Genomic DNA, 25,538 nt, shown 5'->3' on the forward strand with positions numbered 1-25,538 from the left:
CTGGAGGCTACAGCTCATCTGAAACTCTGCTGCCTGTAACCAATCCCACATCAAGTCCCACTCACTCATCACCCCTATATTCACTAGCCTGAAATCTTTCAATACCTAAATTTAAAATGATCATTGTGTGCAAATTCCTCCACAGCTCTGCTACTGCTCAGATGTTCCCTATGCCTCAAATGTAGAAGCCAAGATGCTTCACTTAAGGCATTATGCAAATTTAAATAGTTTTGATTGAGAATATTTTTAGTTTGGATTCTGTTTGTCCAAATGTTAACTTGCTACTTTCATTGACTTCAAAAAACAGTTTAGGATGAAGATTTTATTCATACAAGTTCTCTCACAAATTTATAAAAATCAATTGACATTTTTAGTACCAACTTAGTGACTATTTTCTATATACACTGTCCATCAAGTGCACTCTGTACATTTGGCAAGCAGATACATCTAAGTGATTAGAAACATGGTACTGCTTAATTACTGAATTGAATGTACAAGTCTGAAGTAGACAGAGAAAGGGAAATTGAAGAATTCCAGATCATTCAGTACTAATGGCCTGTAAACCTTGCATCAGTAACCTGGTACATAGTTATCTTGAAGCTTCTTAATATATAGGTAGGTGGTGAAAATCCCAATTATCTAGACAGGGAAAAATTAATTTCTTTAAGTCATTTAAAAATGTTCTCCAATAAGTTTATACCAATACCCTTACACAAGAACAGAAGAAAGGAGTCGACCATACAGCCCATCAAACCTGCTCCATTATTCAATAAAACCCTTGATTTCAACTTCACTTTGCTGCCCAAGCCAGTTCAAAAATTTATCTTAACATTGAATATATACAAACAAGCATCCATAGCCCTCTCCACATGAAGAAATCCTTCCTCATCTCAGTCCTAAATGGCCAGCACCTTATCCAGAGGCTCTAGCTTCTTGTTCTAGACTTGGTATATTTGAAGGTGGTGGTGATGGTGGTGGGGGCAGGCGGGGGTGGGTGCAGATTCATAAAATTACATGGATGACCTTCCCACCTCAACCCGTCTCCCAGCTCCATCACTATTTTATGTGCTGCAGAGGAAGCTAAAAGTAAGTCAGGCAGCCTGGCAACTTTCACTGCGTGGGTTGCTGGAACGGAGAGGAGGAAGAGTAAGAAAACAAAAGGAACCCCTTTTTGACATCTTGTGCCCAGAGGCAACTTCCCCCACCACCCCCCCACCCCCCCGCAACCTTCAAAAGATAGTTCCCCCGTAACCCTTCCTTGCCTCTTGGCTGACTGCTGCCCCTCCCTGCAACCATGCTGGGGCTTTCTAGGCAGGCCCATCCAAAATCCCAGGCTTACCTGAAATCCAGGTTCCATGACACTTCCTCAGGCCTGTAGTCCCAGCAGTGGCCAGCACAATCCTGGTGCTGCTGGGGCCACAGAGCTGTCAGTGGGACTTGCGCACCCATCTGGGAGAAAAGTACCATCCTATCAATTAAAGCATCTCCCAGTGACATATTACTGTGGGGCAGCCAGATACTGAAACCCACTTTCTCAGGAGATTTCCAATTGCTTGTTCTGCCATGGACTAACATTTAAAAAGGTAAATTTAAATGGAGAGGTTGATAAGCACATTTTCCAAAAGTCAAATAGTCATAAGTGAAATGTTCAATTGTTTTTTTTAAAAAAAGTACACACACCATCTAGCAATAACATCACTTTACGAATCTGATACAAACCAACTGACCTTGTTTACATCATGTTACCTCAATAGTTATTTTAAAATGTGTATTTGTCAAGCATGAAAGTTAAGTGACACATGGGTTGCTTTTTGGTCTCTTGACTTAAATCCAGAAGGTGGCAAGGTAAAAGATAGAGTCCAGTCAAGTTGGTGGGAGATCATCTACTGTGTCATTCATTTGCACGTCAGGAGAGCTCATTGCAAAATGTACTTCCAGTTGGCAGCACACTAAGTGGGGTAACAAATTAGATGCTGCAGCAGGTTCTTAAAAAAGGGCCCAAAAGCAATAAACAGCAAGTTATTTTTTCCTTGTGGGACAATATAGGAGAAAAAAAAATAAGTTGTAAAACTTCAGGAAGGTATCAGAAAGTTTTGGTTCAATCCTTACTCAAAGGATTAAATAGAAAAAAAAAACCCATCTAGAAACAAAGAATAGTCAGCATAGATTTCAAAAAAGGAATGTAATGCTTGACCAATCTTATTGAATTTTTTTGTAATAATAGAAAAGTACAAAAGGGTAATGCAGTATATGTAATATATTTGGATTTGCAAAAGGCCTTTATCAAGATAATCACAGTACACATTTGATGAAGGTCAGAAAGTGGAGTCAGAGGACAAGTAGCATAGTGAATAGCTGTTTACAAAGCAAAACAGAATGGAGGGGGATTCAATACAGATTGGCAGTAGATGCAGATAAAACAACCAAAAGTAATGATGTAGGTTTACAATACCATTAAAAAAGCAAGGCAGTGGAGTTCATTTCTAAAGGGAATGAACTGAGAAGCAGAGAAGTCACGCCAAGCTTGTATAGGCCACAGAGTACTGCAAACAATTTTGCTCTCCATATTATAATAAAGAGATAGAAGCACTGGAGAAGGTGCAAAAGATTTCTAGAATGATGCAGAACTAAGGAGCTAAACCCAAAGAAACTGGGGATCTTTTCTATAGAAAGAGAGAAGACTCTTTTTGAGAGGTACACTGATAGAGACCTTAGTTTATGAAAGGCTTTGACAGAGTAGACACCAAGAAGAATTTTCCACTTGCAGAAGAGCCTAAAACTAGGGGCTATAGCTACTAGCAAGTCCTATAGGGAATCCAGGAGATTCTTGATCAGAGAGTGGTTAGAATGGGGAATTCTACCTTCAAGGGAGTAATTGAGGCAACTAGCATGTGTGTTTATCGAGCTTTCCCTTGAATACAAGACAGAAAGGAATAAAAGGACATTGTTCACGGGGTTAGATGAGGCTTGTTGAAGCATATATACTGGCATGAACCAATTGGGCCAAATAGTCTGTTTCTATGCTGTAAATATTCCATAACTATAGTACTGTGGGGTTGCTGGTAGAACAAACTCAGGAGTGGTGAAACATTCTCCATCTATTGATTGTGTCACAAAGCAAGTTGTGGAACAGGCTTAGAACAAGGTTAATAGTATGTGTGAATGCAAGTAATAATAATTTGCACTATGAACTGATGAGAAAGAATTTTGATGGCCTTATTAGATGTCCAACAAGACTACTGGTGGGAGCTCTCATTCTTTCTGCTCAATCTAACCTTCACTTAATCATTTAGTTATCCATTTTCCATAGCTGCTCATACGTCAGCAGCAAAGACTCCACTGCACCTATTTTCATTCACACCAACAACCTGCAAGGAGTTTTCCCATAAAAAGGAGGATATTGAGTGGAAGGTCTCTAGGAACTAGCCTCTATGGAACAGACCACCTTTGAAGTTCTGAGATGAAACATGACAAATGGCATTCAGATGCCTAATTTGGAGGATTCCTACAAACTCATCCATTATCCTTCCATATTTCCACGGGAGAAAGTGATAATGTGATCATTGAATTTTATGAGTAATGTTAGAACTCTGTTGGGGTAAAATGTGGATCAGAACCCCACACACTTTCCAGAACTATTATATAGCTTACAGCACCAAGGTGCAAAAACCCAAAAATTTTGTCAACCATGGCTGACAAAAGGAAGTTAAGGATTGTATAAGGTTAAAAGAAAAGGCTTATAAAGTTGTCAGAAGTAGTAGTAAACGTGAAGATTGGGGAAGTTTTTAGAATATAGCAAAGGAAGACCAAGAAACTGGTAAAGAAAGGGAGAATAGACTATAAATGTAATCTAGCCAAAAACAAAAATAATGGGCTGTAAAAGCATCTATAGGTATGTAAAAAGGAAGCATCTGGCTAAGACAAATGTGGATCCATTACAGGCAGAATTAGAAAAATTCATTATGGGGAATAGAGAAATGGCAGAGAAGCTAAATGATTACTTTGTGTCTGTTTTCACTGAGGAAAATACAGGAAATCTCCCAGATCTAGAGATCCAAGGGACTAGGGAAAATGAGGAGTTGAAGAAAATTAGTATAAGGAGGTTGTATTTGAGAAATTAATGGGACTGAAAGTTGATAAGTCCCCAGGACCTGATATTCTGCATCCCAGAGTGTTGAAAGAGGTTGCTATAGAGATAGTGGATGCATTGGTGATCATTTTCCAAAATTCTATAGATTCTTGAATAGTTCCTGAAGATTGGAAGGTAGCAAATACAAAGGGTGGGAGAGAGAAAACAGGGAACTACAGACCTGTTGACCTTACATTAGTAGTAGGGAAAATGCTAGAATCTATTATAAATGGATACTTGATAGTCATGATCTGATAGTCAGCATGGATTTGCAAATGGGAAATCATGTTTGACGAGCTTGGAGGTTTTTTTCGAGGACGTTACTAATAAAATTGATAAAGCAGAGTCAATGGATGTAGTATATTTGGATTTTCAGAAGGCTTTTGATAAAGCCCCCCACAGGAGGTTGATTGGCAAAATAAAAGCACATGGGATACAAAGCAATATATTGGCCTGTTTTAAGAATTGGCTAACAGGCATAAAAAACAGTAGGAATAAACAGGCCATTCTCACACTGGCAGGCTGTGACTAGTGGGATACCACAAGGATCAGTACTTGGACCCCAGCTGTTCACAATATATATCAATGATTCGGATGTGGGGACCAAATGTAATATTTCCAAGTTTGCAGGTGATACAAATCCAGGCAGGAATGTGTGTCGTGAGGAAGATGTAATGTGGCTACAGAAGGATTTGGACAGACTGAGATGAGTGGGCAAGAACATGGCAGATGGAATATAATGTTGAAAAACGCAAGGTTATCCACTTAGGTAGAAGGAACAGATGTGCAGAGATTAGAAAGTATTTATGTGCAAAGGATCCTGGGTGTCCTTGTCCATAAATCACTGAAACTCTTTCGAGTTATCAACAGTCACAGATTGCAACTCTTTCGAGTACAATCACAGTTCTTGGTTTCCAGGAGTGGGACATGAACCCGCAACCCTCTGATTCAAAGGCGAGGGTGCTATGAACTGAGCCATAGCTGACACCTCAATGTTTTATTAACTCTTTCGAGTACATTCACAGTTCTTTTTTTTTTCCGGGAGTGGGACATGAAGCCACAACCTTCTGACTCAAAAGCGAGGGTGCTATGAACGGAGACACAGCTGACACCTCATAAATCACTGAAAGCTAACATGCAGGTGCAGCAGGCAATTAGGAAGGCTAATATAGAATGTTAGCTTTTATTGCAAGAGAATTTGAGTACAGGAGTGAAGTCTTGCATCAATTGTATAGAAACTTAGTTAAATCACACCTGGAGTACTGTGTGCCGTTTTGGGCCCTTACCTCAGGAAAGGATATTATTGCCATAGTGGGGAGTGCAACGAAGGTTCACCAGACTTGTTCCAGGGATGGCGGGACTATCTTATGGAGAGAGATTGGGGAAAGTGGGCCTGTATTCTCTAGAGTTTAAGAATGAGAAGTGGTATCATTGAAACCTACAAAATGCTTAAAGGAATAGATAGAGTAGATGCAGGTAAGATGTTGGGGAGTCTAGAACCAGGAGACACAATTTCAAAATAAGGGGGAAGCCACTTAGGATCAAGATGAGGAGAAATTTCTTTACTCAGAGGGTTGTGAATCTTTGGAATTCTCTACCCCAGAGGGCCGTGGAAGCTCAGTCATCGAGTATGTTTAAGATAGGGATCGATAGATTTCTGATTAACAGTAACAATAAAAGGTTATAGGGATAATGTGGGTAAAAGGCAATGAAGTATTCTATCAGCCATGAAAGTATTGAATGGCAGAGCAGGCTTGAGGGCTGAATGGCCTTCTCCTGCTCCTATGTTCCTAAGCGGGACCAACTCAGCAATTTTACCACAAGTGGCCCCCTGTTCAGCAATCCTAAATTGGTAAGAATAATAAAAAAAAATTCAAGGGGACTTTGTGCCAGTGGGAAAACACCTCCAGTGAAATCACTGGGGCCTTGGGTACTGCCTTCCTTACCCACAGCCCCCCTGCCACTGGGGGACTGCCTCTGATTAACTGGTGAGATGTGGGGGTCACTCCACCTTCTACAAAATGTCCCTAAATTGGGCTTTTCATTATGTTAATTGGCTGCTCATCTCCTTTGAGCAGACAGTCTCTGCTTCCAATCCCACTACTGGTAAATTCCTGGCCAAGGTCTCAAATCAATTGTTTAATACAAGCATAAACTGCAAACTAGCTGATCTCACTGATATACCTTGTGGCAGCCTGGAGGGAGCCAGAGGTCAAAATGTTCAGGTTGTAGTGACCTTGTACTTGTTCTTGCACTTGGATGCAGGGTTCCTGGCGAGACTGTCAGTATCTCCCTGGAGAAACACAATCTTTCCATGTGCAATGTTCCTCAGAACTGTTCTCCTGAGCATATGTCCTTTTGGGTGAGAATCCTTCCTTCCATTTGCTGCCCCTAGAGCTACAGCTCAAGTTTCTTTCTTCCGCTTCTTTCTAGAATAGGATTTTCAATCTCAGCCACCCCATTCTGCCCACCCTCACAATGAATGACACTTAGCTATGCAAACTTAAAGAGCCCATATCATGTAATAAACTTACAGGGATTACAAATTAGTTATCTACAAGTGTGTAATACAATGTTTCATAGAAACTTATGCAAAAGCCAGATAAAGGAGCACACTGAACAGCTCCCTGTCAATATAGTTAGAAATGCCAACCAAGATCTTCTACCACCCAAAGCCTTTGGGCATGTCAAGGAAGCAGAGTTATTGGATAGAAAGATCAAGGAATTACTTTGGCTTGATGATTTCATGCAACCTCTATTGGCTTATACACAGACTCCTGTTCATTTGGTGAGAGCTCTGCACAACAGAGGAGTATCCCTCCTGACATGCTTCACCACTCCTACACCAAGAAACTGACATGACAAGGTAGAATCAAATATTGCTCTTTTCCCTCCAAGCAAAATCTCCACATTCAGATGCAAAAGATACTAATATGGTTCTAGTGTATCCTTACCTGTGCGAATACAAAGCCAATACCAGTTCCTCTAACAATTGAAAAACGCTCTTCAATCCATGTTGCCATCATTCTAGTACAGCCCTAATATATCCATAGACAATAATGATGATTTGAAAACAAATGAACAGGATCATATGAAAGGCCATATTATTTGCATGATTGCAAGGAATGTACTGCAAGTGGTTTCTAAAACCTCGCACCATCAATATGTCAATTTATAATGGACTCTTACCACAGTATAGATATTTGCCGTTTGATAGGAAACACTTCTTCCACAAGACTCTGTGATATTGATACAGCAGCTGAATGGAACAGACAAAGTTGCCTGCCCAAATGTTGTCTTAAACCAGTCGGTGTAATTGTTAGAACCACAACAATGAAACTGTGGAGACAGAAGGCAAGAAGAAGTAGTTGTCAAACACCAGAAATAAGTACACAAACTTAATACACTTGCAGCTATAATGATTTGAAGTGGTTTCAGACAGGTTATGACTTGGGAGAAATATACAGTTGCAGTACAACTCTGATCTACCAAATGAACATCACACTCCACAGCTAGTTGTCATTGACTTAAGCTACAACTGAAAACTTCTGGGGTGTAACAACATTGCAACAATTTGCACGCAAAGTTGAAAATAGTACATCAAGACAGAAGTTTTACATTTAAGGTTATGCTATTGTTCAGTTATTGTTGTGCATTTAAATATTTTATGAACAAAGATTTTGGGATTAATTGGCTTCAACGAACAGTTAGCTTTGAGCTCTGCCAGGTCAGCTATCTATATCCACCCAAACTAAGTGACAAGAGCCATCCCAGCATAACCTTGAACCAATATTTGATATGCAGCATTTTATAGGGAAATATTTTTGGGAATGCAGTTAAATTCAATGTAATTATGAAATGATGATAGCAGAGCACAGAACCCTTAGTAGTATTCATATCAATATTACACATGCACACCATTCAGTTTGGGCTCCTTCCCAGCTCCCAAACATACAAATGTTAATTTAAATGGCTCAAAAGCAAGAATCCCCTATGAACAGAAACTTCTTTCAAATTATATATTAAAAAAAGGCACAGAATTTTTAAAAAAAAATTCTTTCCAGGGATGTAGACATCACTGGCAAGGCCAGCATTTGTTGCCCATCCCTAGTTGCCTTCAAGGAGGTAGCAGTGAGATACCTTCTTGAACTGCTGCACTGTACACTCAGTAATGTTAGGAAGGGATATCCGGCACCCAACCCAGTGAGATCTTTGTTCATTCGTTCAGCATCCCAGCTGCCCTTCCCCCAGATGAACTTGTCCAGTGACCTATTCCCACACTATTATTCAGGCCTTCATATAAGATTGCAGTGTACCTTGCCAATATAGTGTACAGTATTTGCTGCTCACAGGAAATCTCCTGTACAAGGTAGATCAGACACATCAGGAGAACATTTTGCCAAGCACTTTTCTGTTTGAGCGTGATCCTGACCTACCACGAACTCGTCCTCTTGATTTCCCAGTCTAAGCGCTCATCTTTGACCTTAGACACTATTCTAATTATACTCAACAAAAGTATCTCATCTTTCTGCTGGGCATGCTACAGCTCTCAGATATGAACACTGACTTGCCATTTCCAACTCAAATTAATTTTTCAGCAGAGAATATTGTTGACCTATTAGCATACCTGCAGTGGGCAGGGAGGAGACAGGTTAACTTTTTTAAAAAATTATATAGGAATTGCAACATAGAAACAAACAATTCAGTCCAACCAGCTCATTTTGGTATTTATCTTTTATGATCAGTAATTGGCAAAAGAACAAGGTGATATCAGATGCGTTTTTATTTTAAAGAATGCATGGACACAATGAGTTATGATACTCTGGAATGCACAGCCCCAGAGGGTGATGGAAGTAGTTTTAATAATAAAGCTTAAATTGAATTGGATAAATATTTGAAGCAGCACATTTTGCAAGGGTATGGGGCAAGAGCAAGGGTGTAATACTAGTTGGATAACTGTTCAAGGAGCCAATCAAGGAATAACGGGCTGTCTTCTGTGCTGTTTCATTCCACAATTCTAATCCCATCTATTCACTTTGTTCTCCTACCCACTTATTTTTTTTTCCTCCTGTCTAACCTATTCCCAAATGTTGACATGGCCCCTGCTTATAGTGCATTCCACAGTCTAGAAATTTCTTTTGCTCTCTATCCTAAATCTCCTTACCCATTTCCCCTTGTTCTAAACCCTTCAGCCACTCTGACAATGGCCTAGAAATCTCTTGGTACCCCACTTGCTCAGGTACTTGGCAACCAGTGCTCCTTAAAAAGAAACTACTAGAGACCACCTCCATACATGCAAGTTTGTTTTAACATAACAATTGTGGATCAAGGTAGAAATGCTCTTTCCAGATCCATAATAAGTTTGAGAGCTGCCAAACTCTTCTACAGCTGGAGTTTGAGTTGGCCAATTGTCATTTTTCCCCAGACCTGGCAAGCTGCCTTGGGCTTTTTTTTGCTACCCACAGCTTGCAAACAGTAAATAAAAAAGATTCTGTGGTCCTGGCAGTATCACTTAGTCCATACAAATTCAAATAAGATTCCATCTCTTAAATCCATTTTATCTCTGACACAAATGAATAATATGGGACTCAGTACAGTACTGTCCACAGTGATTAGAACACATGACCCACACCTAGGGGTCAGTGTAGTGTTGGACAGAGCCATGTGTAGAAGCAAGCCTGGCGACAGCTCCTAGCTTAGAGCTTTATTGTACCAATGTATAGAGGTCAGGAATTTCCCCTCAGTGATTTGGGGGCAAGGCCTGCTCACTGAGGGGAAAATGACACAGGATGACGTCAGGAGGAACCCCTGACGTCATCCTGGTCCCTTTAAATATTCATGAAGGCGGGTGGACAGTGAAATCAGCTGTCCACCCGCTGACCTGTCAATGGCCAATTAAGCCCATTGACAGGCTAATTAACCTTATTAAACATCCTGCCCGGCCAACCTTAAGGCTGGCAGGCGGGCCAGGAGCCCCAGAGGGCTGCAGATTATTAATTAAACTTCATCCACTGGCGGGATGAAGTTTCATGTCCGTTTTTTAAAAATTTAATAAATTTTGTGTTTATTATTAACATGTCCCATCTCATGTGACATTAATAATTTTAATATTTATCTATTTTTAGAGTTTACTTATCTCTCACGAATCTCCCTGAAACAGGACTTTGCCTCAGGGACCAGTGCGCGAAAGAGTGCACTTTGACAGATGGGGATTCCCTCCACCCCCCGCACAGGAAACACATAGCGCTTCCTGTCGGGCAGGCTACTGGGCGGGCCTTAATTGGCCCGCCCACTCAAAATAGCAGCAGGCCCCGTTTCAGAGGCGGGGTTCGGCTGCCTGCCCGCCCATCGAGGTAAGAATTCTGCCCATAGTTTCTAGTAGTTAATAAATACTTACTGTTGAACTATGAATACCTTAACAGGACTTATAAAGCTATGCCCAACACCTTATAACATGGTGGCAGTGAATGGAACTTAAAACTTTGCAGAGACTGAAGAAAATGAAAATCCTGGAAAACTGAAATGAAAAAAAAAATCAAAAAGCATTCTGAACTGAAGAAATGCTCGAGAAGCCACATTAGCGCCAAAGGCTTGAAATCTGAAGGAAGACATTAAATTCCTCACTGCAACAAAAGACTGCATTCAATCCTGAGGAAGTCTAGCTTCAATACCAGAGTGTGCAGAGTCAGCAGACCTAGCAGTGGGGGGACTGAAAATTTAAAATTCATGGACAACACGAGTCCTAAAAAAACGTTAAATACTGCAGTGGTCAGAAATTGCCGTTTAATTACAATCTTAGAAACCAGATTCCCAAGCCAGCACCTGAACATGTGGTGGCCGAGCTCACTCAGAACCAAGAAAAAAATTTGTAACAAAGTAGGCAGCTTAAAAAACCCAGCAAAAGCTGGGATTCGACACTTCCAAAACCAGAGAACATTGCGCTAAAGTGGGGAAGAATCTAACCAGTTAATCCAGGCAGCCATTGTTGAAAAAAAATTAAATGCAGAGATCACGAACCTCATGACTGCAAGCACAGGAAAATCTTCTGTGCAGAAGCATACGGTGGCACTACCTTGGATTTTTAGAGACCTCAAAGCTGAACCTGCAACTTAAAAATATTAACCACAGATCAAAAATCTGCTTGATCAATTTGAACTTATCCAAGGCCCAGCTCAATCACTAAATTAGGGATTCTGGAGCAAGATTGCTTAGATACATGATTGCTTCAGGTCTGGATAAAAAAACAGACACTTAATGAGTTTCCCAATAGCTAGACAAGGAATCAACAAAACATCTGCAATGTTTGATAAGTTTTGAAGTAATTTGAAATTTATTTTAACCACCAAAATAACAAAATCCTTGAAAAGGGCCACATTTAATAAGCGTGTCCAGCAGCCAGGAGAACCTGTCGGGTCCTTAATTACAGAGCTGTACCGAACAGCTGAAAGCTGTGATTACAGTGACCTGAAATCTGAGCTAGTCAGAGATAGAATAGTTGTAGGAGTGGCAGACACCACAGTCAGACATGCTTCAAGTGAAGGAAGATCTAACCCTCAAGAAAGCCATCCAGATCGTCAGGCAATCTGAAATCTGTTTGCAGCACAGGTCCATATTAACACAAGAAAGCAAACCGTGGTACAAAGTAAACCCCACTGTCCAATTAGCGAAACACTAACAGGGAAACTCCAGGCCAAGGGAGACAATACCCTTACTGACCAGTAGAGCAATCATGCCAGCGCTGTGGAGCAAAGCACCCCCACAGGCATGATCAATGTCCAGCAATTTCAGCCCAATGCTTTCAATGTAGCCAAACAGGACATCTCAGGAATCTGTGCAAGGCCAAAACATCAAAATGCACAGAAAATTCATAAGGTTGACACAACACACCAAGAGGAGACACAACCATACTTCTTGGGGGAGGTCAAAGATCCTGGATTTTCATTTTGGAATATGGACATAAGTTAATGGCCATCTCACAAATTTTAAATTGGAAACGGGAGTCAACGTTACAGTCCTATTGGACAAAGAACCATGGCCGAGAGACCTCCAACTACAAACAATGGAGACACCACTTATGGGCCTGGACCTCCGGTCATGGGCATGATTCTGGAACCATTGAAGGTATGGCAGCAAACAATCTTCCAGCTGACATATGTCATCCATAACCAGTCTTTTTCTCTCAAACAGAAATGCCTTTGTAACCCTAAATCTCCTCAAAACGGCAAACGATGTCAAGACAATCATTTGTAAATTATACAAAACTACAAGTTCCCAAGAGCTTCAACAAGAAAGATTCTCTCGACTGGGACTTTGGCTTAGAATGGTCTTTTCTTTGCAGAGCGGATTTGTCCACTTTCGTTACAGGTGCTAGAAGCCCCTCAGTCAGACCAGCCAACCACTCAGGTGGTTTCCATAACACCAAGTAGACGACAGTCAAGAAGAACCAGCAATGAGAAGAACCTCAACTTCCAGCTCTAATGCCAGTTTGAGAAATAAACCCCTAAGAACACAGAGCAGACACTGCAATCTGCAGCCCAGCATAACAGTGCCACAAACGATGCTGGAACCAAGTAACAGCACACCACACAGCCAAATGCAAAGCTGAGCTTACTACCAAGTCACACCCTCAACAGGAAAAGCCATCTTCCATTCCAGCAGGCAGCATGTTGAGCTGCACAAAAGGAAGAGAAAAAAAAGAGATGAGCCCCAAGTTTGTCCACCCCATGAAAAGTGGGATAAACTGACTGCCACCTATCACTATGCCAAAGAAAAAAGGGAGACACCCAGATGCCAGAACAACCTACAATTTAACAAAGTTCACCTGCAGCGACAGCTGTCCACTCCTCAGACAATAGTGAGGACAGGATAAGGAAGGGTTAAGGCCTCTTGACAGCTTGACCCTATGAACTCAGACTTGGTGGTTGGTGGGGGAGGCGGGGTTGGTAAAGAGAGAAGTAATGATGTAGCATATGGGGTAAACTGGGATAAAACTTGTAAATATGTTGAAGACAGACTTATGAGGGTGGGGGGGAGGAAAGAGGTGTAATACGAAGGTCTGGCCCATAAAGGGTTAACATGGGACTGAGTACAGTACTACCCACAGTGATGTAGGTGAACACAACCCAAACCTTGGGGTCAATGTAGTGTTGGACAGATCCATGCAAAAGCAAGCATGGAGACAGCTCCTAGCTTATACCTTTATTGTACTTATGTATATAGTTTCTAGTTGTTAATAAATACTTACTAGTGAACTATCCAAGACTAAGAATACCTTAATAGGACGTACCAAACTACACCAACACCTTACAATGTTATCTACTCTATCTCAAACATCTTACCATATCACTGCATAATCTCCACTGTTCTAACAAGAACAGCCCCAATTTTAGTGAATCCTTCATCAGAACACAGCAAAGGCAATGATAATCTTAACCCTGAACTTTATCTCTCTCATCTCCCCTTATGCCTTCTCTTTGAACTCACCTTGTCCATGAGCTCCTCTTCCTGCTCCCTTGATCCCTTTCCCACTAAGCTGATCAACCATCTCTTGGTCCCTAAGTTAGCCAATATTATAATTGGCTCTCTTCAGGCATCATCACTCTCCTTTAATTTGCCATCATCACACTGCTCCTCAAAACAAACCCACCCTTGACTCTACTGTCATAGCATGCTACCATTGCAGCTTCAACCTTCTTTTCCTCTCAAAAATTTCCAATCAGTTCCCATATTTCCCAGAATCCCATGGTTGAATTACTCCAATCAGGTTTCCAACCCTTCCACAGTACCAAAACAGCTCTTAAGTCACAAATGGCACCTACATCAAGCCATGGTGACAACAATAAACTTTTCTCCTCTCATCCTCAGACTGGTCTGCAGCCTTTGACATGGTTGACTATCCTCCTCCAATGTCTTCCACCGTTTTCCAACTGGTTGGGACTGCTCTCATTTAGTTCTATTCTTATCTGTGTAATCAATCATAGCTAGAGGATTACTGCAATGGCTTCCCTTTCTACTCCTGCACAGTTATCTCTGGTGTATCCTTGGCCCCCTCCTATTTCTCAACTTCATGCAGCTTTTCAGTCCTTTATTCTTTCATGGGATGTGGGTGTTGCTGGCAAGGCCAGCCATTTCTGCCCATCCCTAATTGCCCCTGAACCAAGTGGCCTGCCACACCATTTCAGAGGGTAATTAGGAGTCAAAAATATTACTGTGGCCAGACCAGGCAAGGGCAGCAGATTTCCTTCCCCAGAGGGGATTAGTGAACCAGATGAGTTTTTAAATGACAATGGTTTCATGGTCACTATTACTGAGACTAGCTTTTCAATTCCAGATTATCAAATTTAAAATTTCACCAGCTGCTGTGGTGGGATCTGAATCCTTGTCCCCAGAACATTAGTCTGGGCCTCTGGATTACTAGTCCAGTGACATTACCACTTCATCTCCTACGCCCCCCGCCCCCCCCTCCCCCCGCCCTCCCGACATCATCCCAGTGTTTGTATTCACATGTATATTGATGACACCAGCTCTATATCTCACTACCAACTCAAACAATGACTCTGTTTTTAAACTTCAGATTGTTTATCCAACATCCAGCACTGGATGACCAGAAATTCTCCAATTGAATATTGGGAAAACTGAAGCCATTGTTTGCTGCTCCTGCTCCAAACTTTGTTCCCTAGCTACTGACTCCATCCCTCTCCCTGGCAACTGTCCAAGATTAAGCCAGTCTGTTCACAACCTTGGCGTCACATTTAAAAGTTGAACATCTGACTTCATATTAATGCCATCACCAAGATTGTCTATTTCCATTTCCCTAGCGTTGCCCAACTTCGCCCCATATCAACTATCTGCTGCCGAAATCCTCATTCATACTTTCAGTACTTCCAGACCTGTCTATTCCAACACACTCTTGGCTGGTCTCCATATTCTACCTTCTGTAAACTTGAGGTCATGCAAAACTCTGCTGGTCTTGACTCACACCTAATCTATTCCCCTATCAGCTGTGCTTGCTGACCTACATTGGTTCCTGGTCAAACACCAGCTCGATATTAAAATTCACATCCTTGTTTTTGAAACCCTCCATAGCCTCACCACTCCCCATCTCTGTAATTCCATCCAGCTCCATTCCACGTCTGCATTCCCCAATTATGGCCTCTTGAGCATCCCCAATTTTAATGAGTTCACCGTTGGTGGTCATTCCTTCAGCTGCCTTGGTCTTAAGCTCTGAAATACCATCCCTACATTTTACCTTGCTTTCCTCCTTTAGCAAGGTTCTTAAATCTACCTGTTTGACTGGGCTTTTGGTCATGTGACCCAATATCTCCCTTGTGGTACAGTGTCATATTTTGTTTTATAATACTCCTGTGAAGCACCTTGTCTCATTTTAAGACATTAAAGGCACTATAAAAGTGCCGATTGTTGTGGTGGAACTTGTGTCCGGGTTGATAATTTGCTTTTAATCACTTCAGCACTCCCATATTGTATTTTCATAACATTTGTTTTCATTTTAGAATTAAAAAATAAAACCCCAATCTTCCCCTTCAGTAAGGGCATTTACCATGCTTATACACTACCATGTTATGATCCTAGCTGATGTCTCAATGTTGTAGAGCCAACAACAATCTCATATCTCTTTCCACAGTTGAATATTGCTGCAGGCAAGAGAAAAATAACTGACTGGGCGTTCAATCCCCATCTCATCCTCCTGTAATAAAACTGCACCAACACCTACGTCGCTGGTGTCAACAGCCAGTTTAAATGGCTTAGCATAATTTGGTACTGCTACAGCTGGTGCAGTAGTCAGTACAGCTTTCAAGCTGTCAAAGGCACTTTGACACTCCTCTGTCCATTCAAATTTTGTTGCCTCTCTAACAAGCTTGTCAGGGGAGCCACTACCAGTACTGAAATTCAGAACAAACCTCCAATAGGCATGAATGGATTCTATATACTGCAAAATCTCTCATTTTGCCTTTAGGCACTGGAAAATCCAAGATAGCCTTTATCTTTGCTTCTCTGGAGGCTACTTGGCCTTATGCCAGCATGGCCCAAGTAAGTTACTTTGCTTTGGCAAATTCACTTTTTGCCAAGTTTATGACCAAACTGGCTCTTTGTAACCAAACAATTTGTTCAAGTTTTGTAAAAACTTTTCTCCCAGGTTTGGCTGAACACAACCAAATCATCAATACATACCACACAGTTGTAATCCTGCAATGACCTTGTTGGTTAAATCTTTCAAAAGTTGCTGGAGCATTTTTTGTGAAAGGCATGACTTTACATTGATAATATCCATTTGGGGTCATGAAAGCTGATAAATTTGGCTGTATTGGTTAATGCAACTTGCCAATATCCCTTCAATAAATCAATTTTTGTAACAAACTGCCTGTCCAATCTTCTGAATACAGTCTGCCAATTGTGGAATTAGAGTATGGATCTGCCTTTGTAACCACATTAATTTTGTGATAACCTACACAATTGCTGCAACCTCTCTGGTTTTGGTACCATTACAACAGGTGAGTTCCAGCTACTGAGACTCAGGTCAATAATGTCATTTTCCATCATGACCTTTACCTCTTCCCGCACTTGAACTAACTTCTCTGGATTGAGTCTGTAAGGATGTTGCTTTATGGGTAACATCTCCTACATTATCATGCATAGCCAAATAAGTTTTCCCTGGCTTATTCACCCAAATCAATTCACGAGTTTGTAGGTTTTCTAAGTCACCTTGACAGTGTTCTGGAAGATAGCTTAATATTACATCCAAATTTTTAAGCACCTCCATATTATCCAATCTGATTACTGGAGAGTTGACTTTAGATTCATTCTCCCTATTCTGATATTTTTATTTCACTCCCTACATCTTTTACCACTGTGAATACACTCCTTTCCTGATCACCTTCCCTTTCATAATATTGCTTTAACATATTAATGTGCCATACTCACTGACCTTTCTTCTTGTCTGGAGTACTCACTATGTAATTTACATAATTGAGTTTTTTTGATTTGTTTGATTTGAAAAGGTCCCATGAACCAGTGAACCTCACTTTTAAGTGTTCACCATAGACAGCTGACAATACTAACACCTTGTCTCTAGTGACAAAATTGAGCTTTGGCATTTTTATCTGCTCTAGCTTTCATCATTTAATAACTGATTTTCAAATGCTATTGGGCCAGCTCACATGCTTTGATTAATCTTTCCCAGAAACGTGACAAAGGTGTAGTCTGAGCTTTGTTTTTCTTTAATTAATTAAAGGGATCCTCTCACCTCATGTTCAAAAGAACCGAATCCTATTGACTCATTAGGGGCATCCTAATGGCAAACAGTAAAACTAGAATAAGGGCAAAATACTGCAGATGCTGGAAATCTGAAACAAAAACAAAAAATGTTGGGAAAACTCAAGTGGTCAGGCAGCATCTGTGGAGAGAAAGACAACGTTAACGTTGAGTCCATATGACTCTTCTTCAGAGCTCTGAAGAATCATATGGACTCAAAACGTTCAGTCTTTCCACAGGGAGAAACTAGAATCCCTTTCTCAATCATTGGGACATTCCTGACAATAGGCTTTAATCATGATCTTTAAAGTTTGATGCCATCGGTCTAATGTTACTTGTGACTGCAGATGATAAGCTGAAGGCTTAACATTGTTTTATTCCAGGACTATTCATTAATTCTTTGAATATGAGACACACAAAATTTGAGCCTTGATCCGATTGTATTTTAGGTAAACCATACCTTGTAAAAAATTGAACTTTTTCCTCTAGCAATTATGCCATAATCTTCTCCAAAGGCACTACCTCAGGAAATCTTGTTGAAAAATCCATAATTGTTAGAAGATACCGATTTCCACTTTTGGTTTTAGGTAGGGGTTCTATACAAATCTATTAAGACTCTGCTAAATGGCTCTTCAAAAGCTGGTATCGGAATTAAGGGTGCAGGTTTAATTGGTGATTGGGTTTCCCCACTACCCGACAGTCTGGCAGAATTTAACCATGTATTTATGCAATCCTGTTCAATAATATTTTAGCCTGCACTTTCCTAATACGCAAGTCACCTGTCATTGGAACTTTGAGCCGCTTGTAATATTCCGTTACGATACTCAGATGGAACTACCATTTGATGAACTTCTGCCCATTCCTCATCTGCTAGCATTTGAGGTGGTCTCCATTTCCTCATTAGAGCTATGTTTTTTAAAATAATAACACTTGGGTTTGGTTCTGATTCAGTCAGAGTAGGCTGCTTGATACAGCTCACAACTTAGGAGCAGCCTGCTACATTTCTATTAACATTGGACTAAACATATCAGCCTCATTCTCTTTTCCTTCCTCATTTTTGCTTAAGTTTTTGAAAATAGTGTCAGACAACTGAATTTTTACATCTTCCTTTTGTACAGATTCCTCCTCTTCCTGTCTAATTTTATGGGCATGAAATCTAGTCATGGCAGTCAGGAAATAATCCAGGATGTTCCTACTGTAGCATCAGTTTCTTTCACTTCAACACCCTCGGTGAAGCTAATATTTTTGAGCCAGCCAAGTCATTCCCGAAGATAAAATTAATTCCTGCTATCAAGATTTGATGCCCTACTCCAACTGCAACCTCTCCACTTAACTAAATCACTCTTTAATCCAACTCTATATAATGGGACCAGTTTATAACCTCCATGGATACCTCTAATATTATTTTCCATCATTAGCCCATCTGGAGGACAAATTGTATCATCAGTCAACATCAGTTACTGACTTGTTCTAGTGTCTCAATATCTTTATTGGTTTGCCTCCTTGAATAGAAGGATAAGAGATTACCTCTCCTCTATAAACAATCTTTCTACCTCTGTTAATTTGTTTTTCCACATTTACTTGACTAATCTGAGGAAATGTCCCTACCTCTTTGGTAAATTCAGAGCCTTCACTGTGCACCTGCACTGTGGCTACTGTTTTGTCACTCGTCTCCTTCCCAAAGTTAGTTTTTCCTAAAGGTTCTTTTCGGCATCCCTTTTACTGCAATAGCTCTCCCACATAATTTCCAGGAATTAGCTTTACTATGTCCAGATTTATTGCAATGGAAGCATACTGTTTTCTTTACATCACTTATCTCCTTTACTATTTTGGCGTGCTTCGGTCTGTTCCCTAGAACTTCTACCTTTTCCATCACCATCTTTCTATTCCTCCAATTTCCCTGTCAATTCCCATTGAACTGTTTCCCCACATGTTACTGTGTGCAAGATACCATAGGTATCAGCCAAAACTGCTGCATCTCAGATCTTTGATACTTGACGCTCATCTAATAAAGTCTTAATGGTTACTGGAATGCTATTTCAGAATTCTACCACAAAACAATTTCCCTCACATTCTCCAAAGCTCTCCCTAATTTCAGTGATCAAAATCACAATCCCACAGCATTTCTTTTTCTCTTACAAATTCTACAAATACCTGATTAAGTTTCTTTCTTATGGTCCTAAGCTTTAATTTACAAGCTTCAGGGACAAGCTCATAAGCATTGCCCCTTTTACCACTTCTGCAGATTGCTCTCCTGACAGAAGAGCGTACACATTGATAGCTGCTCCTGACAGAACACTTCAATGTTACAAAGTCCAAGCACATTTTGGCCGTTTCAACTTTGCAGCTGTCTTTTCAAATGAGGTTAAATACCTTTCAACTCTGTCCTCTAAATTTAGGCACTAAATGAAGATTTTCAGTTAAATCAAAATCCTCAGTGGAATCAGAATCATCCTCTGAACCATTACCTCTTTTTCCTTTATTTATTCTAAGCTTTTCTCTCGCCAGGTCATGCTGTCCGATTTCTTTCTCTGAAACGAGCTTTTGCATTTCCATTTCTTTCCTCTTTTGCCTGTTCAATTTTTTTCATTTCCATTTCTTTTTCCCAAGTTCAAGCTTCTGATTTTCTCTTTCCATCTTTTATCCTTAACTGAATTTTTTGCTAACTCTAGCTGTGAGACACCAATTTCAGGTTTCTCTCCTTTTAACTCTAAATGCTGGATAATTACTTTAATCATATCATTTTTACAAAATCATGCTTTTATTTCTACATTCACAGCAAATCCTGTTCCTATGCCCTGTGTTCCTATTCACAAATCCCACCAAAATTCATGAGTATTTGATCATGGACAAGCCTCAACTTTGTTACAATCCTAGTTGATGTTAATACTAGACGAGTCAGATCCCAGAGTGAAACCTGGATTGATAGATCCTAACTTTTTTAAAGTATCAGTGGAGGAAAGTTACTGAACAAATTCACAGGAGTTTACTGATGAACTTTTAACAAAAAACATTAAACAAGGAAAAAATTAATTGTATTACACCAGACAAAAAGGTTGGAAAAATCTCAATACAAAACACAAGAAAATGATTCAAACTCACACCATTATCCCAGCAATACTCTTAGACACAAAACCCCATTGAAGATTTACCACCATCTTAACACCAAGGCTTCTTGCTTGGTTTTCTTCCAGCAGATTTCTGAGCATTCACTAGATACCAGCTGAGGGAAAAAGTATGAGACACCCAAAACCACACTCTAAACTCACTATTACACCAATTGCAGAGCAAACACACGAGTTCCCTAAACTCTGCCTCCAGCAGCATTTATCAGAGAGCTTAGAACTCCTTCCTTCACACTCCAAACTTCTTTTCTGTCTCTGTGCCTGTCTAACTGGACCTCTGTTGCTAGGCAACAGCAGTTTTTCTATTATTTTTCTTCCAAAATCACTGAACTTCTAACCCCTCTCTTCACTTCAAGTTTGTAAAACCTCATTAACATAGTATACAAACTAGAAAACTTGACCTTTTTGCTAGAAGGTCCTCCAGACTTCCCAGCACCAAGCTCACAAAAAAAAAACGAAAACAAAGCCAAAATCCTTTCTTAACACAAATATAAAAAGTTATACATTGTTCCCGACACTTGGTTATTTATATGTTCTTATGTTCCTTTATTGCTCTTCTCCGACTATTGCCTCACTGCATTGATTTCATATCCTAACGGATTCTTCTGCAGTTTGAACACCAGTAACCCAGACTGGGGCATTTGCTGTTTCCTTCCCCACCTTAAGCTTAAAAAAGGAGCTTGTGTCACTCAGTACCAAGGAAGCTTATGCACAAACAATGAAGCTAATTTTTCTACAGAGAACTATTGTATCCCTTGTATTCTGTTGATTTTTTCATTTCTCAGTACAGTTGGTTTGCTTTCAGGGAAAAATACACAAGTCATGTGCTGAAACATCTTGTGCAATTTTTCTACGTTAAAGCCATTACATAAATGCAAGCTGAAAATATATAAATTTGAATAGTGGCTATATAAAAAGACTGTAGCAATAACTTCAAAAGCAGCTTTCCATTCCAAGGGACACCCTTCACTATCCAAGGAGTGAAATAATCTGTTGTGAAACAAATTCAATGCCATTCTGATTTGAGACAGTGAGCACAGCAAGTCCTTGTTTAAAGTTGTTTCTTTTTTTAATTATTAAAAGGGACTTTAAGTGAAACAACCTATGTTGAAACCAGAATTGGGTTCCTTCAGACGTCTCTCACCTGGAAAAACCATGTACAAGTTGAAATACTGTAGCATAGATATGCAGTACTGTTCATTCCTAGCCTGTATAAATTCAATTTAGATAACATTCTGCAGCCTCTGGTCACCAGTCAGAAAAGTCACCTTCACATTTTCAGCAAGTCAAAGTCAATAGGATAACTAAGAGGAGCAATATCTTGAAGGTGAGAGTTTCTCCGGTGCAACTATACCTTCCAAGCTGGGATGGCATACAGAGAGAACCATTCTTGAAAAAAAAAAGTACCTGTCATCCAGCTTCCCTTATTTGAAGACCAATTGAATCATAGATATTCCTTGGAATACTCCCTCAAAGCCTGTGGTGTCTCAGGCTGGTACACCACTGAGGTGGTAAACTTGAGACCACCTGCACTGTTCCCAAGCAGAACAGTCAGGTGACCTTTGTCAGCTTTAAATCCTGGCATGGAAAATGTACGTTCTGTGGCATACACTTCCAATAAAGCATGTCTCATCATTGAGCATTGAAAACTTGTTTTTGGGAATAGCCACTGTTTTTTTAAAATGAGTCTCTTCAAATGGGCTGGGAATTCATAGCTGCTTCACCGTTCACTGATATTGGAAATGCCTCTGGAGAAGCTCAAACCATCCACTACTAGCATTGAAACTCTGACCGATAACTCTCACCCTGTTCATTCTGTAAGTCTTCATAAAGGCTTTTGACTGGTTGACCAAACTAAGGAATCTGGTGTTGGTTTTGATCTTCAATCCAGACCACCAAGAGTCTTTACATAAAGATAAAAACAAAAAGCTAAAAGCTACTGCGGATGCTGGAAATCCAAAACAAAAACAGAATTACCTGGAAAAACTCAGCAAGTCTGGCAGCATCAGTTCTGCCGAAGGGCCATGAAGGCTCGAAACGTTAACTGATTTCTTCTCCGCCGATGCTGCCAGACTTGCTGAGTTTTTCCAGGTAATTCTGTTTTTGTTTAAGAGTCTTTACATGTTCTCTATTATGCTACTTTAAGTCCAACTCACCTGCCAGTACTTAATACTTTGCACAACTACTTGTTGTCAGTGTTACTATGGATTGTACTCAATGTAAATGATAGCCCAAGCACTCTACCAATATTGACGACTGCTCATTCTCCCCGCTCAACCCTCAAGATGCTTTAAAACATCCAATTTCACTGCCAGCCTATTTTCTTAGCAGCAGCAGACCCACTACCATCACTTACTGGGCGTTTCTGACTCACATTTTAAGAAAAATCCCGAGGGATTACAGCGCTAAATCAAAAGCCTGAAACAATCTCAATACACTTTAAAATGGTTTCTCTCCCTCACTTCAGCAAATGGCTCTCACTGGTTTTGTGACCTCGCTGCCTCACCTGCTGCAGAGGCATTGAACAAGGATCAGACCTGGGGCTCCGAAATTAATCAGAAAACTGAGTCAGGCTCCTGAAGGACAAGCACTGCACCCTGCATTTTTCACCCAAAAAAGCCAGAGACAAGGAAAGCAATTTTACCTGTGTATTGCACAGTAGCAAATGCTGTGCTCAGAGACTTCAAAATGGCCTCTCTGCCTCACCCAAAATTGCTTTCAGAGTCAAGAAATGGGTCTTTGCTCACAGAAACGAGCAGCCCAGGCTTCAACTTTTCTCTTGTAAAAAAAATCCTGTTTGTTTGGATATTCTCCATGGAAAGTTAGTATCAGTTTGAAAAAATTGTGATCCTTCAAGCACAAACACACACCTCTCCTCGTACTCGATTCAGTTTTGTGCCGACTGAGTCACGGGACCAGCTGTCAAAGCAGTGCAAAATGGCGACATGAAATGATGCAAAACCGTGAAACAGCAACAAAACAGCGAACAGCAATGCTGCACAAGGACGGGAAACGATGTATAAATCAGAACTAAATGGGGAATTCAGGCCCTAAACTATGCAACTTTAAAACAAAATGACTTAAAAGCAGGGACTTACTGCACTTGTGATTTTTCGCTAAGGAGCAAAGAAGGAAAGAGAGAAAATGGAAACCATAAATAATAGCATCTTTATTTGGTACCTGCTCAGAATATTTTCTTTTTAAGTAAAGTTAATTCAGAATTATGGACTATTGACATTTGTGGCAGAAGTGTCAGTACATCTATAAAGAACAAATTTACAATCTTGCTACAAACAAATGGAAATCCCTTGCCCATGTGGGAAATTGTGACCACAAGCCTACCCTTTCTTTCCATCTGTGGTATATTAGCATGGGGAAGCTCCAACTATAGTACTTTACTAGTATTTAAATTCACACTCCAATTTTTCAAGTAATCCAACTTCATAGCATTTGTTGAAGTTGGAACAAAATCTATTCTTGCACCACTCTCTCAATCACTACTTAGCTTCCTTTTTTAAAAAATATACCATTGATATAATAACAAATGGTTTAAATTTAGCTATACAAGGACCAGCCTTTCAGTCTTCAAAAACCCAGCAAATTTCAGACAGGTACCCCCTTCCCAGAACAGTTTTAAAATTCCAAAGAAAAGTTATCTTAAATGAAATACAGACAAAATAGTTGAATGGAATTAAACAAATCTTCAAGACATCGAAAAGCCACAGGTTTCTTATATAATTCAGCAACAGATAAAGCAGAGAAAAACATCAAAAACAGTTTTTTAACCTTGATTTGCAGTCCATTTATCAAAGCTTCCAGTTTAGACTTAGACTTAAATCCATGAATAGGCATCTCATATCCAGGAATAGACTTCTCCAAACCATTAGTTATGTTACTGTACACCTATAAAATTGGGGAAGCAAAGCTCAATTTAAAAAGAATTTTTAGAAAAAAGCAACACAAAATGTACAATTACGCCAAAACTTAAGATGGGGTCAAGAACAGTACATTTGATGGAAATACAACAAAAACGTACTGCTTCTCTAAAAGCAATACTTGCCTGGTTCCTGAAGATGTATGTAAACACTTCAGCAGTTACTTCCAGAAGACAGACTAGAATCATCAGAATCAGAAACTGCAGAAGAAAATATATTCCAACGTAAATCAAATATGACTTCTATTTAGAAGTTACATTTTCTAGGTTTGCAGTCTATTTTTAGCCTATTTTTAGAACTATTACAGTTAGAGATTTTTGGATTATGAAATTTAAAGCAAGAATACCAGGTAGCAATTCTTTTTGCCTTCTTTTAGTGAAGATATGGGGAAAGCTCTCATATATAACTTGAAAGTACAAGAAGTTACTAAACTGCAACTCTAGAAACAATCTAATAAATCTTGAACATTGGGGCTGGGGCTGAATATCCTTGGGACTTTGTCCTCTAGAACTTCAGCCATTTCTCTGGGAAATACTAATGCTTAAACCTTTCATTTGGAAGGAAGGGAATCTTGATTTTATGATGCCCCAGCAGATTATACTTATTTTTGTCTTTTTCGTCACTAACATAATACAACTAATTTGCATTAATTTCAACGAAATTGTGTCTGAGACTGCTATCCAAGGGAGGGATCAAGCTATTCAATTTAACAACAATATGCATTTGTATAACACTTTTAGCAGAAAAATGCACAAAGGCACTTTATGCAGGGTAAATCAGACAAACCTGGATGCCATGTCTGAAAGAGAAAAAAATAATAGGATGGATAGATGATTAGAAGTTTAGGTTTAAAGAGATTTTTTTTTTAAAAGACAGAGGTAAAGAGGCAAAGAGGAAATTCCAGAGTTCTGGGCCAAAATGGCTGAAGGCAGGAGGGATGCACAAAGACACCAAAGTTGAAGGAACATGGGGTTCTAGATTATACCTCTTATTCAAATGTTTGTTTAATTTAAGAATTCAACTGTCAGTTATTTAAATCTGCCAATTTTTTGAATGCATTTATCAAGGGGTTGGGTGGGC

General features: G+C 39.9%; 1 protein-coding gene across 1 annotated transcript in view; it reads right to left on the bottom strand.

Moving 5' to 3' along the window:
• Positions 1-570: 570 nt before the first annotated feature.
• The window catches only part of LOC144686206 (CD63 antigen-like), a 40,794-nt gene continuing 15,826 nt past the window's right edge, over positions 571-25,538 (bottom strand). The window contains exons 4-8 of the mRNA XM_078551301.1: positions 24,584-24,658; positions 24,310-24,426; positions 7,319-7,468; positions 7,084-7,167; positions 571-639 (exon numbers count right to left, since the gene is read on the bottom strand). Coding sequence (XP_078407427.1) covers positions 571-639; positions 7,084-7,167; positions 7,319-7,468; positions 24,310-24,426; positions 24,584-24,658 — 495 coding nt within the window. The remainder of the gene's footprint in view (positions 640-7,083; positions 7,168-7,318; positions 7,469-24,309; positions 24,427-24,583; positions 24,659-25,538) is intronic.

The sequence above is a fragment of the Cetorhinus maximus genome, chromosome 11 (genome assembly GCF_964194155.1).
Source record: "Cetorhinus maximus chromosome 11, sCetMax3.hap1.1, whole genome shotgun sequence".
NCBI lineage: Eukaryota > Metazoa > Chordata > Chondrichthyes > Lamniformes > Cetorhinidae > Cetorhinus > Cetorhinus maximus.